General features: G+C 40.9%; 1 protein-coding gene across 1 annotated transcript; it reads right to left on the minus strand.

The window, feature by feature from the left end:
• Window positions 1–1172: 1172 nt before the first annotated feature.
• LOC118675380 (28S ribosomal protein S12, mitochondrial-like) lies at window positions 1173–1817 on the minus strand. The gene is made up of 2 exons (XM_036348020.1): window positions 1709–1817; window positions 1173–1474 (listed from the first exon to the last, which is right to left on the minus strand). The coding sequence occupies exons 1-2, from the start codon at window positions 1815–1817 to the stop codon at window positions 1173–1175; spliced, it is 411 nt and encodes a 136-aa protein (XP_036203913.1).
• Between the last annotated feature and the right edge of the window lie 15101 nt (window positions 1818–16918).

The raw sequence follows: 16918 nt of genomic DNA on the forward strand, positions 1-16918 counted from the left end.
GGGTAGGTCAACTGTCTTCCCCTCAGGCAAGGCATATGTTGGTGTGGGAAAGATGTCCTCCACTGTGTGAGGGAATGACTCAGCACAGAAACTGGAGATGTCAGACTTCTGAGCTCTAACCCCTGCATCCCCAAATCTGGCTTCTGCTCACACAGCTCCTGTCCGCTCTTGTCCTCCCTCTGCTGGAGCACAAGGTGGGTGGCTCCACAGAGAATTTTGTTTGTTGGCCTTTTACAAGGGTGGCTGAATTTTCAGTGATCACTTCCTGACACTGCTGCTTTTCACAGCCAGATGTTATGTGAGTACCCTTCTCAGTTCTGGTGCTCTCTGCTGGGGGGCCAAGCTTGGGGATTACACCCCAGAATTCTCAGTGGCAACCCCCTGCAGCTGAGATAGCTCTTCAGAACTTCAGTTGCTGTCTGTGGGCACCCTGCAACCCTTTCATGCCTCTGCCCCTCCTATCAGTTTCTATTTGGTCTTCACTTTCAGTCCTCAAGTATCAAGGTTCTCTCCAGTGAGTCTTCCCTGGATTATTCAGGAAGTTTTATCTGTATTTTAGTTGTAATTCCAGTTTTTTCTTGGAAGCGTGTCCATGCAGTATCCACTCACTCTGCCGCCATTTTTAATCTCTCAAGACGTGTGTTTTTTAATGTTAGAAATCTGCCCTAGCCAGTTTGGCTCAGTGGATCAGGGTTATACATTCTTATTAGATCCATCTCTTTAGTACTATGAAGTGAACTTATTTGTCTCTTTTTTGACTTGTTTTGAAGTAAATTTTGTCAGATAGGAGTGTTGCTCCTCTAGCTTTTCATGCTTCTTTGTGTGTTTTATTTGCATGGAATATTTTTTTCCATCCCTTCACTTTCTGGTTTTTTTTTGTTGTTGTTGTTTTTTGGTGTGTTTTTTTGTGTGTCTGTGTGTGTGTGTTTTCTGTGTGTGTGTTTATTGCAACCCCTTCTCATCAGATGGCAATAGTGTACTGTTCCAGCAGAAGAAGCCTCTTGCACCAACACTCTACACTAATTCACACCCAGGACCCCTATGGGCTATTGGTGGATTTGAACCAGGGCCAGCTGCTTCTAGAACTAGCCTAGCTTCCCAAGAACACTGCAGGAACCCAGAGACAAAGGTTCTTATTCTACATAAAACACAACCCACCGTGCCCCTGACGGTCACTTCTTCTTCTGTACATGGCCACAGTCATACTCGCCATGCACAACCTTGAGCTTGACACCAGGCAGGTCCTGGGTGCACCCACCTTGCACAAGCACAACATGCTGCTCTTGCAGGCTGTGGCCCTCTGCTGAGATAAAGCAGATGGCCTCACAGCCTGTGCTGAGCTGAATGCAGCAGCACTTGCAGTTGGCTGAGTTGGGCTTCTTGGGTTTACAAATGAATGTGCGCAGAACCACACCCTTCAGCTGTGGCTGGCCTTTTGTGGGGTCCAGCTTTGGAAGTGGCCACTTTGGAGGCCCTAGACCAGGGGTGGGCAAACTTTTTGACTCGAGGGCCACAATGGGTTCTTAAACTGGACCGGAGGGCCGGAACAAAAGCATGGATGAAGTGTTTGTGTGAACTAATATAAATTCAAAGTAAACATCATTACATAAAAGGGTATGGTCTTTTTTTTTTTTTTTTTTAGTTTTATTCATTTCAAACGGGCCGGATCTGGCCCGCGGGCTGTAGTTTGCCCACGGCTGCCCTAGACAGTGCATCTGATTCAGGGTGGCTATGAGGGAGGTGGCCCAGAGCCAGGGGATCAGGGGTAGGCCATAACTCAGGGCTATGTTGAGGCCCCGGAGGCCAGACCATGACATCCTGCCATCTGTACCATCCCCCAGCAGGACGCACATACATGCTGAACCCAGCCTCTTGTCACTTCCCCATCCCTTCACTTTCAATCTGTGTGAATCTATTTTCTGAGGTTGGTCTCACCTTGTTTTCTTACCCATTCAGCTAACCTATGTCTTTTCATTAGAACATTAAGTCCATTTACATTTAAGGTTATTATTGATGGGTACTTATTTATTTATTTATTCTTATAATTTTCTCTCTCTACATTTGTTTTTCTTCTTAAAGCAGTCCCTTTAACATTTCTTTCAATGTTGATTGGGTGATAATATATTCCTTTAGCCTCATTTTGTCTGGGAACCTCTTTATTTCACCTTCATTTTTAAAGGATAGCCTTGCTGGATAAAGTAGTCTTGGGTTCAGGTCTTTGCTTTTCATTACTTTGAATATTTCATGCCAATCCCTTCTAGCCTGAAGTGTTTCTGTTGAGATATCAACTGACAGTCTAATGGGAACTCCCTTGATAGTAATTTTCTGTCTCTCTCTTGCTACCTTTAAGATTCTTTCTTTGTCTTTAATGTTTGTCCTTTTAATTAGAATGTGTCTTGGAGTGGGTTTCTTTGGATTCATCTTAATTGGGACTATCTGTACTTCCTGGACTTATGTGACTTTTCCTTCACCAGTATAGGGAATTTTTTGTCATTATTTATTTAAACAGGTTTTCTACTCCTTGCTCCCTTTATTCTCCTCTAGCACCACTGTGATTTGGATATTGCTATGTTTTATGTAGTCCAAAAGCTTCCTTAAACTATCCTCCTGCTTTTAATTTTTTCTTTTTGATGCTCTGAGTGTGGTTGCTTTCTTAACCTAGTCTTCCAAATCACTGATTCAATCCTCTGCCTCATTCAATCTATTTTTGATTCCTTGCAGTGTACCATTGACTCTTTTTAGAGAGAGTGAAAGGGCAGGAGAGAGATAGAGAGAGAAATATCGATGTGAGAGAACCACATCAATTGGTTGCCTACTGCACAAAGCCCAGAGCCTGGGATTGAGCCTACAACTGAGGTACATGGCCTTGACTGGAATTGAACCTCAGACCCTTCAGTCAGTAGGCTGACACTCTATCCACTGAGCCAAACCAGCAAGGGCTGCAGTGTATTCATGATGTCAGATATGTTGTGTGTTTTTTTCATTTCTGACTGGTTATTTTTTAAAATATACATTCTTAGTTTATGTATTTTATTGTTGAGAGTAATACAGGTATTCCCCATTTCCCCTCCTTTGTCCCCTTCCACCAGTTCCCAACCCACTACAGGCCTTCTCCTCTGAATATTTATATTGATTTTTGGAGGGAGAGGAATGGAGAGAGAGAAAAAGAAACATCAATGTGAGAACAGTAGATCAATCGCCTGCCTCCTGCATATCCCATATGTTGAATAGACAACCTGGTTATGTGCCCTGACAGGATATTGAACCAACAACCAACTAAGCCACACTAAGGGCCTGACTAGTTCTTCTTCATGGTTTCTATTTTCTCTTTCATGTTGTTGTAGTTCCCAGTTAGTTCCTTATAATTCTCACCAAGTTTCTTAAGCATCCTTATAACCATTACTTTGAACTCTGTTTCTGATAAGTTGCTTTCCTCCAATTCATTTCACTTTTTTTTCTGGAATTTTCCCCTTTTCTTTCATTTAATGGTTGTTTACTTTCCTCCCTCCCCCCCCTTTTTTTGCTGTTCTTTTGTGTTTGTTTCTACATATTAGATAGAACTGTTATGCCTCCCAGTCTTTGTGGGTGCTCTTATGTAATAAGTGTCCTGTGGGACCCAGTGGTGCAGTCACATGGATCTCCTGAGCTGGATAATCTAGGAATGTCCCTTGTGTGGGTTATTTGGGCTCTCCTATTGTAATTGGGTCTTGATTGTTGTTGTACAATGTGTGGTTGGAATCTCCCCTCTGACTGGCTGTGAGGTTAAATCCTGACAACATCATGTGAGTGTGCACATATTGACAAATGAAACAAAACATAGCAAAATAAAACAAAACAAAAATAAAAACATACAAAATATCCCAACCACAAAAGAAAAGGAAATTAGCAAAGAGAACAATCATAAGAAACAAAAAGAAAAAAAAAATATTAGAAGAAATAAAAGGGATGGTAAAGGAATATGAAAGAAAAAAGGGAGAGGAAAAGTAAGAATAAAGTATAAGAAATAAAAAATAGTGAAAAGAAAAGAGGAGGAAAGAATTCTTAATTGGATTAAAGAAGAGAAACAAGAAATGGAAAATAATAAAAAAATTAAAAAAGAAAAGAAAAATAATACAGTAAGAAAAGTGGAAAAACAAGAGACATGAGAGAAAAAAAGAGACGAAAATAGTAACAAAGCAATAAAATAATGCAAAAAGAAAAAATGAAGTAGAGTTTGGGCAGAATTTAGTGCCTCCTGGGAGCTCCCTTTGGATCCTGCTCTTATGTTAACTGAGACAGATTGTTTTGACTGCCATTTCCTGGCATTTCTGGAGGTCTTTTTGTGCTATCCACTGTCAGAAGCTGTCCATTTTGGCTCTCAGCAACCTGTTTGAAACTTCAAGCAATCCACAGTTCCTGACTGCCTGTGTGCAGGAGGGGCAAAACTGTGCTCTAAGTTCAACTCACTAGCAGCTCAGTGCCCAGGTTGGGGTCAGAAAAAGTTTCAAGGCATCTCCGGTTCCACCTCTCCCTGTCTCTACCAGCAGGAAGACTTAGTTACTTATAAACACTCTTTCCGAAAGCTCTTTAGGTAGAATCTGGAGGGTGGGATGGACCTCTGAGTCTCCTGTGGGGGATAGATGCCATTCAGATTTTAGAGAAGATGGTGAGTCTGTCCCCTGTCACAGAGCCATACATCTGAGTCTGTCCTGGAATATTTCCCTAATCTTGGGAGGGTGGAGCCCCTCTTATGTAGTCCAGTGGGGTCTGTTGTAAACCAGGAGTTTCTATAAGGTCTCTCTTGAGGCAGAAGTACCAATCAGGTTCCCAGGACGGGGGTAGGGGCTGTGGTCCCACTTCAAAGCCAGTCACTGATAACCCTCTCTCTAAGACTGTTCAAACCCATAGGCTTGGCCTCTGATACTGTCTCCTCAGCAGGGCATCACCTGATTCCTGAGCGTGGAGCGAGCTATATCCCTGAGGGCAGCATATTTGCCTTTCCCAGCCTGTTGCTGCTGGGAGGGGCTTGTGCCTCTCCGGGAAAATGGTTGCTGCAATATGGAAGGCAGGTGACCCATCACAGGTCTCCCAGCTGCTACTTTTCCAGTCTTTTCTCAATGCTTCTTATCCTAGCCTTTCCTTGGGCAATTCTTGTTCACACCGTCCTCCTTCCACCAAAGACTCAGGTGAGTGGCTGCAAATGAAAACCCTGTGCTCTGGGGTTTTTTGTTTTGTTTCTTTTTAAGTGGCTTTAATTATGACAGGCTCCAACTCTTCCTGGTGATTAGAAGCCCCACTGCCTTTCATGGCTGGATGATATGTGAGCCCTTGTTCTCAGCTCTGGTCCTCTGGGAAGGGGACCTCATCCTAGGATCCAGGCCTCACTACTCTCAGGGAAAACCCCCCACAGCCAAAATATCCCTCCTCACCCTTGGCCTGCCATCCATGTGAGCTGGGCCAGCCCTGCTCATGACTCCACTATTCTTACTAGTCTTGAGATGGTTTCTGCCCTTCCTTATTAAAAGTCTCCTCTTAAGCTAGTCTTCAGTAGGTAATTCAGTGTGAATGTTCCTCAATTTAGTTTTATTTCCTGTTCGGTTTTAAGAAGAGATGCAAAAAAGATCCACTTACTCCACTGCCATCTTGAAATCCCAACACTGACCATTTCTTGATGATGGCATTATAATTATAATTGTTTTCTATTTTTAAAATTTAAATATTTATTTTTAAATTTATACTTTTCTAAACTTACGTAAAATTAATGTGTATAATATAAAAATTAAAATGTCTAATAAAAGAGAAACATGCAAATTGACTGTACCTCTGCTACACCAACAATCCATGCCCACAAGCCAATCAGGAGCAAGTATGCAAAGAAACCCAACAAAGATGGTGGCGGCCACGGAGCTGGAGAGAACAGGAGGCTTGGATTGTCCCTGGCAATGGAGGAAGCCAAGCTTCCCGCCTGCCCTGGCCAGCTGTGGGCTCTGCTCAAGGCTACAAAGTTTCAATTATAGAGGATAAATAAATCCCAGATATCTGCTTCCAGTTGCTGTGGACTCCAATGAAGGAGGGGCTGGGAACCTGGGTTGCCTGGGGCTGTGGCCAGCCAGCAAACAGCCATAAACCACTCACTCAGGCTAGCCAGGCACCCCAGCGCGAACCCCCACCCTGAAGGGGGTGTGGCCAGCCTTAAAATGGCCCTCAGCCCCTCACCCAAGCTGGCCACACCCCCATGAGGTGAGGGTCCCCACTGGGGGGCTTGGCCAGCCTGCAAGCAGCCATCAACCCCTCACCCAAGCTGGCCAGGCACCCCAGTGGGGACCCCCACCTTGAAAAGGGTGTGGCCAGCTTGAAAACAGCCCTCAGCCCCTCATCTAGACTGGCAAGGCACCCCAGCAGAACCCCCCACCCTGAAGGGGGTGTGGCCAGCCTTCAAACAGCCATCAGCCCCTTACCCAGGCTGGTCAGGCACCCCAGTGGGGACCCCACCCTGAAGGGGGTGTGGCCAGCTTGAAAACAGCCCTCAGCCCCCTCACCCAGGCTGGCCACGTGCCCCCAGTGGGGACCCTCACCCCATGTGGGTGTGGCCAGCCTACAAACCACAACAGGCCCCTTGCCTAGGTTGCCCCATGTCCCAAGGAAACTCTCACCCTGATCCAGGACACCCTTCATGGCAAACCAGCCGGCCCCCACCTGTGCACCAGGCCTCTATACTAATAAAAAGGTAATATCCTAATTAGACTGGGAGACCTTCCAGGAGACCTTCCAGACATTCTTCTGTACAAAGCCATGATGGCAGGGCTGAGGTAAGAGGCGGTTAGAGGCCAAGAGGGGAGGGCAGTTGTGGGTGATCAGGCTGGTGGGGGGTGGGGCCATTGGGAGTAAGCAGACCAGCAGAAGGGCCAGTTGGGGGCAAGCAGGCCATCAGTGGGGGTCAGTTGGAGGTGATCAAGACAGTGGGCAGGGGGCAGTTTGGAGTGAGCAGGCCAGCATGGGGGGAGTTGTGGGCAAGCAGGCCAGTGGGGAGGGGAGGTGGGGGCAAGCAGGCAGATGGTGGGGGGCAGTTGGGGGTGAGCAGGCTGGCAGGCAGGCAGGCAGGTGAGCAGTTTGGAGCCAACAGTCCCGGATTGCGAGAAGGATGTCTGACTGCCAGTTTTGGCCTGATCCCTGTAAACTGACAGTAGGACATCCTTTGAGGGGTTCCAGATTGGAGAGGGTGCAGGCCAGGCTGAGGAACAGACCCTCCACCGGGCCACTAGTTATAAATAAAAATGTATTACCGACCTTCAGTCTCTTTCTGCCTCCACATCTTGGAAGGAGTCTCAATATTGACTAATGAGCAGAATTAGAGATGAGTTCATTTTTCTCAGACCACACTTTCCTCCTACTTCCTCTTCAATACTCACCTTTACAATTTGTCAACATATCTGGTTTCTGAACTAGACCTAAGACCCATCAAGAGCATAAAACTCTGCTTCCACCCTTACCCAGTTGCCCCCACTTTCTCTTGTCACAGTCTGTAGTCATTACAGCAACCAGAGGGGTCTTTCTAAAATTTAAATAAGATTAAATCTCTTTGATGGTGTCTCTTAATTCAGAGTGACTAGCTAAAATTCTTACAATAGCACATACTGCCATCATGGTCTGATCCACCACAATTACCTCTCAACTTGTAATATCTCACCTGCCCCACACTCTGCTGAAACTTTTCTAGTCTCTTTCCTGGTCTTGAACCTCTCCCAGAATGCTCCCACTGTAGAGCCTTAATGCTGGCTGTTCCTATTGCCTTCTGCAATCATTGAAACCATACCATTTAAAATTACAACTTCCTAATTTAGATAATTCCTCTTATTCGGGTTTATTTTTCTTATAGCACTCATCACCTAATAAACCTTAGAATTTACTTATATATTGTGGTTTTGTATGACTTTCTCACTAGAACATAAGTTCAATGAGGCTGAGAATTCTTGCTACTATTATCTTCAATTCCTAGAATAGTACCTGATTTGTAGAAAGGGCTCAATTAAATTTGTTAAGTAAATAAAACCCTAGCTCCTATCCTAGAGCCTATACCAATAAAGTTTTGATAAAATTAAAAATAATGTTATGAAATTGTTTCCATTTTTCAATTTACAACTTGTTTTCTGCTTCTCTTTCTTCTGAAATCAGTAACAAAATGAGATGGAAGGGATGAAGAGAGCTAATTATCTGCATTCAACTGTAAAATAACAAATCTCATTTAAATAAAATAGGTCTGTTTCCCTAGTTGAGATGTAAAATTTAGGATGAGAGAAATTCATTTTTAGTCATAAAAACTAATATATATATATATATATATATATATATATATATATATATATATATTTTATGTAGAATACTAGCAGAAAACTCTTAGTGAGTATTATTTCTTTTTTTCATATTGCACATGTTTTCTCATAGTTTTTATTTTAATTTTTTGTGGTCATAATTAAGATACTCATATCTTTGATTGAGGTTTAACTGACAAATATTTATTAGTTTCATTCTCAATGATGATTCTATATTTGTACATAATACTATTTAGCCATTAAAAAATGAAATCATGCCATTTGTGACAACATGGACATTGAGGCATCAGCGAGTATTCTTAAATATTATTTTTGCCTTTCATTTATAGAATGAATATATACAATACCTATAGTTCCTTAATAATTTATTTCTAGGGAAGCTTCTCTTCCCCACTCAAGACACCATTAAAAAATTAGAAAATTTTGAAGTCAAATAAAAGTAACAAAGTTGAAAGCTGGTTGTTTAATTAAAAATAGGTAGTCATTATACAATAGGAAAATCCTAAACCAGTCCAGGCTCCTAAGTCTCTCTGCAAATCAGAATAAATATCTCATATGCCATCATAACTTATATACCTAAAATGCTCATATTACTTGCAGTTCCAACAAAACAATAAAAATATAGTAGGGTCAGAATTATGTAAGATATTCAAGCACTGTCATGACACCCCCCCACCAAACTAATGTTATAAAGCGCAGCAGGTTGCACTCAGAGATACTGGGGGGTCCTGGTCCCTGGTGGGATCCTTCTAACTTAGGAGTAGCATTAACCATCAAATGTCAGGGAGCCTCCACATGGTACCGCATGTTGTCTGAGTTAGTAGTACATCAAAGAGAAAGCTATTTTGAAAGGTGTCTGAATTATCCTTCTTCCAAATCTTAAACTGTGTCAGTCCCTGCAGGTTGGTCTAGCTCATCAGCCTACTTTCATTCTATTGAAAGAAAACCTGGACTTAATTGACAGTTCAGTGAGGCAGAGAAGAGACTCTCGTAACCTGAATCTAGTAGGGATACTCCCATGCTAAATCCTAAAGGCCAACCAATCAAGATAAAGTTATTATCAAGTGTCCAGAAATTCAAATTTCTCACTATTAGCCAAGTACAAATACAAGGACATGCCAAGATAATAGGTCCACATTCTTAGTGAATTCTTCCTCCTGAGTGAAGCTTTTTACATAATTACCATTCAGAATTGAGGTACATTGAGAGAATAGAATTACAAGGAAACTGACCTTTGTTTACCTGAAAGAATTCTCCTGACAATATTAGCTTATTCCTAGTCACAGAAAATGAACTGTCCAGTTTTAAAATAGTTCCAATGAGAGTCTTATCTTGGATAAATTCATGGAAAAAAATATATTGCCTGCCAGTGCAATACGTTATTTTGTGAGAATAACCATATGCTGAATTGCTCTTTTACTAACAAATAACAGACATAATCTACAGATTAGTTATGTTATGCTTCAGTATACTTGTGTAATTAACTTGAAATTGTATGATACCTTGCATAAAAACAGTGGACCAGCCCTAACTGGTTTGGCTCAGTGGATGGAGTTGGCCTGCAGACTGAAGAGTCCCAGGTTCGATTCCGGCCAAGGGCATGTACCTTGGTTGCGGGCACATCCCCAGTTGGGGGTATACAGGAGGCAGCTGATTGATGTTTCTCTCTCATCGATGTTTCTAACTCTCTATCCCTGTCCCTTCCTCTCTGTAAAAAAATCAATAAAATATATTTTTTTAAAAACTGCCTTAAAACAACAACAACAAAAACAAAACAAAAACCAGTGGACCACTCCAGAAAAAAGAACTCTAAGAATAAGATACACAAAATAGACTCATGAGGGAACATTTAAGTTTAGCTTGACAGTTTGTTTATATCAATAAATTCCTTAGGAATGCTCCATTAGCTATTTAAATCTAATTTTGGAATTCACAAAATCAACAATATTTTTTTTCTTTCTTAACATAAAACATTTTAAAACTACCTATGCCTATGTGTTTTGCCACAGGCTTGATGTGACTGACCTGTTATTCTCTGGACTGTAAAAAAGTCATAATCCCTAAGACAACAGAAAATTAAGCATCTGGAGAAAATCTAGGACCCAAAGACAGATTATGCAATGTGGTGACAGGTGGTGCTAAGAACTATTAAGCTTATTTTAATAAAAAAGGCAATTATCTTCAATTCCATTTCTTTCAATAAATTTCTTTAAGCAGGTGCAAAGGCAAAGCAGAATTAGTTCCCCTGTTTAAGAATTAAGGAGCTCTTTCTTCTTTTTTCAATCTGTGATATGACATTACTCTAATTAAAATATCACTGTATACTATGTTTTTTTTATCATTCAAGAGAAATGTAAATGATACATTATCAAAGTAGCTAAATATCTGAAACAACTCTCTACTTGCTGACAGATTAGATGGGTAAAAATAAACCAGTTTAAATACAAGACCACTTTTCTTTCTAAAAGGGGTTGAAATTTGTTTTAAACTACATCCAAATAATGAAGGTGAAAATAGCCTTTAAAAATCAAATTAAAATACTAGTTCTCAGGCTGGCTACTTAAATTTCTCAGACCTCCATTTTCTCAGTTCTAAAAAAAAAGAAGAAAAGGAAATAGGAGGCAAATTGATCTTTAATTTTAAAACATGGCATAATTCTAAGAATTTGGGTAATTTTCTTAAAAATACAAATATTCACCTTTTTCATCTTTGGACCTAAGATAAGCAGGTAATGCAAGATTAAGACAGGGGGTGGACATCTGAATAAAGCTAAACTGACAACTCAATAAATGGAGGTAATTTTTAATTACCTATAAACAATGAAAACTCTGAGGTTAATAGACCCTGAAATATTGTCTGTTTTTTTAAATGCTGTGATTACCTCTATTTCTTTATAACTTTAGTACTTACAAACTAACATCTATAAACATGTAGGGGTTTTTTTTTGGTTTGTTTGTTTGTTTTGTTAAATTTTTAACCCATGCCATGCCACCTTAGACTATGGGCAGCACCAAAAGAGGTCTGCCATGCCTACCTAATCTGTTTTGCAGATTCATGTGGAAACCATTAGTGACTAAATAAGACTGAATTTTTACTTTTAAATGAATTTTATATTTCAATACATTTTTCTAAGATATATTTCTCAACTATTTATGCAAGAATTTGAGGACAAAAGGCACATTATGTAAAATAATTTAATTTTATAACTGAAGCAAAAGCTTCTGCAGCCTTTATAAGCCATAGGGAAAAGGAACTCAGTGGGACCTTTTTCCCCATCCCTACTTGGGAGTCCATTCTGTGGGACTCTTTCCCTCTCCCCATGTGGGAGTCTGTACTTATTCTTCAATAAATCTTCACCTTTGCTATACAAAAAAAAACTTCTCAAATTATTTTAAAATTATTATTGTTTTCTTTCTTCCAGAAGTCCATTAAACCAAGTAGTCTAATTTGTACATCACATATTTTTAGGTTATTTGACTTGCTTCCATTACATGACAGTAAAATTATCAATGTAGAGTTATTTATTTTGTTACCTCTGTGTGTGGTTCCCATAACTGCCACATTTTGGGCTTCAGAAATACAGCTTGCCACATTGCCAAATTATCTACATATATGTTTCTGAAAGAGCACACATCTGCTTTACCATATAACAATTTCTACTGATACATTTCCTTGGGAAACAAAAAAATAATTACACATGTATTTGTAAATATAAAATTTAGAAACAGTGTAGCTCTATGGTTCTAAGATATTTTAAGACAGGTTCACAGTAATTTGAAGGCAGGTTCACCTGCTGGTGTTTCCAAATCTCCAGAAAATTCTCTCAAAATCAAACCATAATGAATCAGATCTGCATTTCATTCTTTTTGTATGGCCTCTCATCTCACAATCTGAGAAATTCACAGTGAGAATGAGAAAGTTACTATTCAATGCAGATGATTAGTAAAGCCCTGAGAATTGTTTGAGTGAATAAGACAGCATGTATTTGGTAGTGCTTAAAGGAACACTGCTGAGACGCAAGACAAGAATAAGGCACTGGAACTATTGTGAGATGTAGCCTCTTTCCTTTAAAATTAGTGTTTCCTTTCATTCCAGAGATGTCATTCTATTCTATGTTAATATAACAAGATACTGCAATATTGCATTCATTTTTATAACCACAAAGAATGATGGACTTATTATTATTTTTTTTTAATCTGACAATACCATGCCAAAATATCTAGTATATTCAGTGAATAATAATAATAATAAAAACACACAAGAGATTTTACAGTGACCTATTTACTGCTAGTGTCTTTCCCCTAGGCCTCAGAGTTACTCTATATCTTTTTTATTTCCTTAATCATCTTTTATTTTTGCTTTCTTTTTCCATAACTCCTGAATAAAATAGGGGGTAGGGGTAATGGTCTCTACCTTCAAAGAGCTTAGAACCCAGCAGAGAAAACAGAAAATTAATTAAAATAAACTGCAGTGAGCTTTATGATAGGGTAGAAAATAAGATAGAAACAGTGTCATGGGACCCTAGAGAGAAAGTCACTACCAAAAATGATCCTTGGGGCCCTTTGGAGCCAGGTAAACAGAAGAGTGTGGGTATTCTGGACCCTGAAAGAAATGAAGTATGATGTAAAGATAGACATGAAGCTTTGGCAGAGCCTGACAGCTGTGTACCAAAATTAATTTTCCTTCTTTCTGAATGTTGATCAATACTGTATTTCCCAGCTTTTCACCTTTGCATTTCAGTGTGGCTGTGTGATTCTTTCCCACCGATAGAATAGGAGCAGAAATGATGTATGTGACTTCTGAGCTAAGGCCCACTCCCCCTTTTCCTCTGTCAGTTAGATACAAAAAATTACAAGTCTCAGAAAAGGTAGGGCCACAGTTTGCAAGAACCAAAGTTCCTGAGGCACTGTTAGGAGAATGGCCTGCCAGCAAGAATTCCTTTATTGATCATTAGCTAAATAAAAAATATATCTCCAATGTGCTTGAGCCATTACACAATCGACCTATCTTAACTAAATCCTGGGAGGCCTTGCAGGCTAGGTTAAAGAGTTTGATCTTTATCTTAAGGGCAATGAGGAACCACTGAAGGAATTTGAACTGGGAAATTCTCTGATGACAAAAACCAGTTATCTTCAGTTAGCTCTATTTCTAATGAAGGAATTGTCATTGCTTCTAATAATGTATGTAGTTTCCCCCAGGTTCCAGCTCCTCTCATGATAAATTATATGTGGCATGATTTACACAAATAATTTTAGTACATTCCAGTCTTGATGTAATAAATATAAATGTCTAGAGCTTGAAAGGACATAATAGATCATGTTCACAAAATCCTTCATTGCACAGGAAAGGGAGGACCATAGAAGTGAGGTGCTTCCCAAGGCCACCTGGGGAAGTTAAAGAGCAGTGGTATATCAGAACTGCACCAAGTTCTCCAGCTCTCACTATGAGGTTCTTTTCAAAATGGAAGGCTCTTTTAATTCCTTTAGCCCCAGTGTTTGCAACAGGTTAGATTCCTTTGGGGACATGAATTAACCAGTGAAAAGTTATAATTTTTGCAATAACATTTTTTTTAAATTTGGAATAATTTTTATGTAATTTTAGGAATATAGAAGAAACACAATGAGTTTTTTTCTACCTTTATTTAATTGATATTGTGTTGAACAGAAATAAATAAAATATGTTAATGCCTTCCATCTATCTTCTTATAAGAAACATCATCATCAGTTAAAGAGAAATATTTTGACAACAATTTTCTATCTTTGTTTTATAATTTTAGGTGTTAGTAATCTGAAACTTTGTATATTCTTTTCTGAACTCATTTTCTAATCTTGAAGGGAATTGCTGCAGTGTCAAATCCATTAGTAGAATCTAACCTAACAAAAACAAGAAAGATGCAAATTAACCATCACTCTGCCACCCCACTACATCCACAAGCCACACCCATCAGACAATCAGGAGTGAGTATGCAAATTAAGACTACTTAGATGGCGGCAGCCATGGAGCTGGAGTGAGCAGGAGGCTTGGGTTGTCCCCCGGCGATGGAGGAAGCCAAGCTGCCCACCTGCCCTGGCAGGCCCTGGGCTCCGCTCAAGGCTACAAAGTTTTAATTATAGAAGATAAATAAATCCCAGATACCTGCTTCCAATCTTCCCTGGCCTCTGCTCAAGGAGGCGTTGAAAAGAAAAAGAAAAAGAAAAAAAAGAGGGGCCGGGAACTTGGGTCTCCGGGGGGCGAGGCCAGCCTGAAAATGATCATCGGCCCCTCACCCAGGCTGGCCAGGCATCCCAGCAGGAACCTCCAACCTGAAGGGGCTGTGGGCAGCCTGAAAACAGCCCTCAGCCCTTCACCCAGGCTGGCTACATCCCCAGGGGGTGAAGGTCCCTGCTGGGGAGCTTGGCCAGCTTGCAAACAGCCATCAGCCCCTCACCCAGGCACGAATTTCATGCATCAGGCCTCTAGTTAATAATAATCTTAAATGTAAATGGATTAAATGCTCCAATCAAAATACATAGGGTATCTGAATGATATCATGACCTGATTATATGCTACTACAAGAGATCCACCACAGAACAAAAGACTCACACAGGATGAGAATGAAGGGATAGAAAAAATTTTCTAGGCAAATGGAAAGAAAAGAAAACTGGGGTAGAAACACACATATCTGACAAAATAGACTTCAAAACGAAGGCTATTACAAGACACAATTAAGGTCACTACATAATACTAAAGGGATTCATCAAAAAAGAGAGGATATAACTCTGGTAAACATATATGCACCCAATAGAGGAGCACCTAAATAAAAAATTATATTAAAAAAAAACATTGGGAGGACTTAAAGGGAAAGATATAAAGCAATACTGTCATACTAGGTAACTTTAAAACCCTGCTGACTTTATTGGATAGATCTTGCAGACAAAAAAATTAACAAGGAAACAGACTCTAAATGACACCTTGGATCAGAGATATTTAATTGACATTTATAGAACATTTGACCCCAAAGCTGCAGCATATACATTCTTCTTGAGTACATCACAAGTTAGGACACAAAACGCACCACAAGTTAGAACACCACAAGTTAAGACCACAAGTTAGGACACAAAACAAGTCTCTAAAATTTCAAGAAATTGAAATCATATTAAGCATCTTCTCAGACCACAATGGAATGAAATTAGAAATCAACTACACCAAAAACACACAAAAACATTCAAATACATGGAGTCTAAACATCATGTCATGAAAAAATGAATGGGTTAACCTGTAGATCAAGAAAGAAATAAAGGAAGATGGTGATTGGCAAGAAAGCAGGGAGGGAGAGTATGTGAGAGAGTGAGGGAGCAATAGAGGAGTGTGTGGATGAGTGTGGTGTGTGTGTATGTGAGCTAGAGACAGTTAGATTCTGTAGGTCTTTTAGGGGGCTGCCAGACCGGGCAGTTTTAGTCTGAAAAACCCTGCTGGCATTGCAAACACTCTGGAGCAGCCAGCACTGGCATAGAAACCATGCCATCTTGAAGAGCAGAACTGTTTGTGACTAGGATCCTAGCCTCACCACCAACCAATCTGGTCTCAGACACAAACCAGGACCCTACAGCACTCAGGACAAAGATGTGTTACCACAGCTGCAGACCCACGGACACCAAGACTCCAGACATCCCATCCACAGATGTCTGTGAGTCCCAGTGCCCATTCCCCTCCTGACTGGCCTGCTGCAGAGGCCTAGGACCTGCTAGGCCTGCTTTGAATAAACAGGCCTCCTGATGACACAGGGCAGCTGTGAAACTTAAATTTGACTCTGGGTGCGTGCACACAGGAAGTCTGTTTCGCGCAGTGCACAACCAGGCCTCCCAGGGACACAGGGAGGTCGTGTAACCTTGCCCCCCAAGCAGACCGGGGACCCTGATTATCCACACAAGAGGCCACAATGAGCACCAGTGATGTGACTCACAGTGCGCACATGTGGGGACTCTGTTTCTCATCGCATGTGTACAGGAACCCTGATTTTCAGTGCATGCACACTAACGGCCAGTGAATCCAATCTTGGCAAACACACATGCAGGAACCTTGATGCTCTGCCCAAGGCAGCACCGAGTAACAGAGACTCTAATATTCAATTCTCAACACTTGCACACGGGGACTCTGACTCCTGGAACCCACTAGGGGACTCTGATTTTTGGCACACATCTGTGGGGACTCTTTCTCAGTGTGGTGCATGCAAGGTGCCTGATGCTAGGTGCACACATGAGGCCACACTGAGCACCGGTGACTCTGCTTCTAGGAACACGTGGCTCCCACTGACCCATGGCAGCCACACATCTTGATGTCAAAGTTCTTCAGTGACACTAAGGTGGCACAACACTCCCACAGCATAGAGTTCAGGAACCCACAACTTGGTGTTTGGACCTTCTAGTGATAGCTAGAATGGGGAGACAATAAAACAATCCCCAGAGGAAAGGAAAAGAGGGATCACCAAGAAAGGAAATAAATGAAATGGAGGCATGCAACATGACAGAAAAAGGATTCAGAGTAATGGTCATATAGTTCATAAACTGGATGGATAAGAAAATCAACAACCTATGAAAAAATCAGGAAGAAATGAAAAGTGATATAGTTAC

The sequence above is a fragment of the Myotis myotis genome, unplaced genomic scaffold (genome assembly GCF_014108235.1).
Source record: "Myotis myotis isolate mMyoMyo1 unplaced genomic scaffold, mMyoMyo1.p scaffold_m19_p_2, whole genome shotgun sequence".
NCBI lineage: Eukaryota > Metazoa > Chordata > Mammalia > Chiroptera > Vespertilionidae > Myotis > Myotis myotis.

Coding starts and splice junctions, on each gene's coding strand:
- LOC118675380 (XM_036348020.1), bottom strand. CDS start 1,817: ATGTCATGGTCTGGCCTCCGGGGCCTCAACATAGCCCTGAGTTATGGC. Junction 1,475..1,708: donor CACCCTGAATCAGATGCACT/GTCTAGGGCAGC, acceptor CCCCTGGTCTAG/GGCCTCCAAAGTGGCCACTT.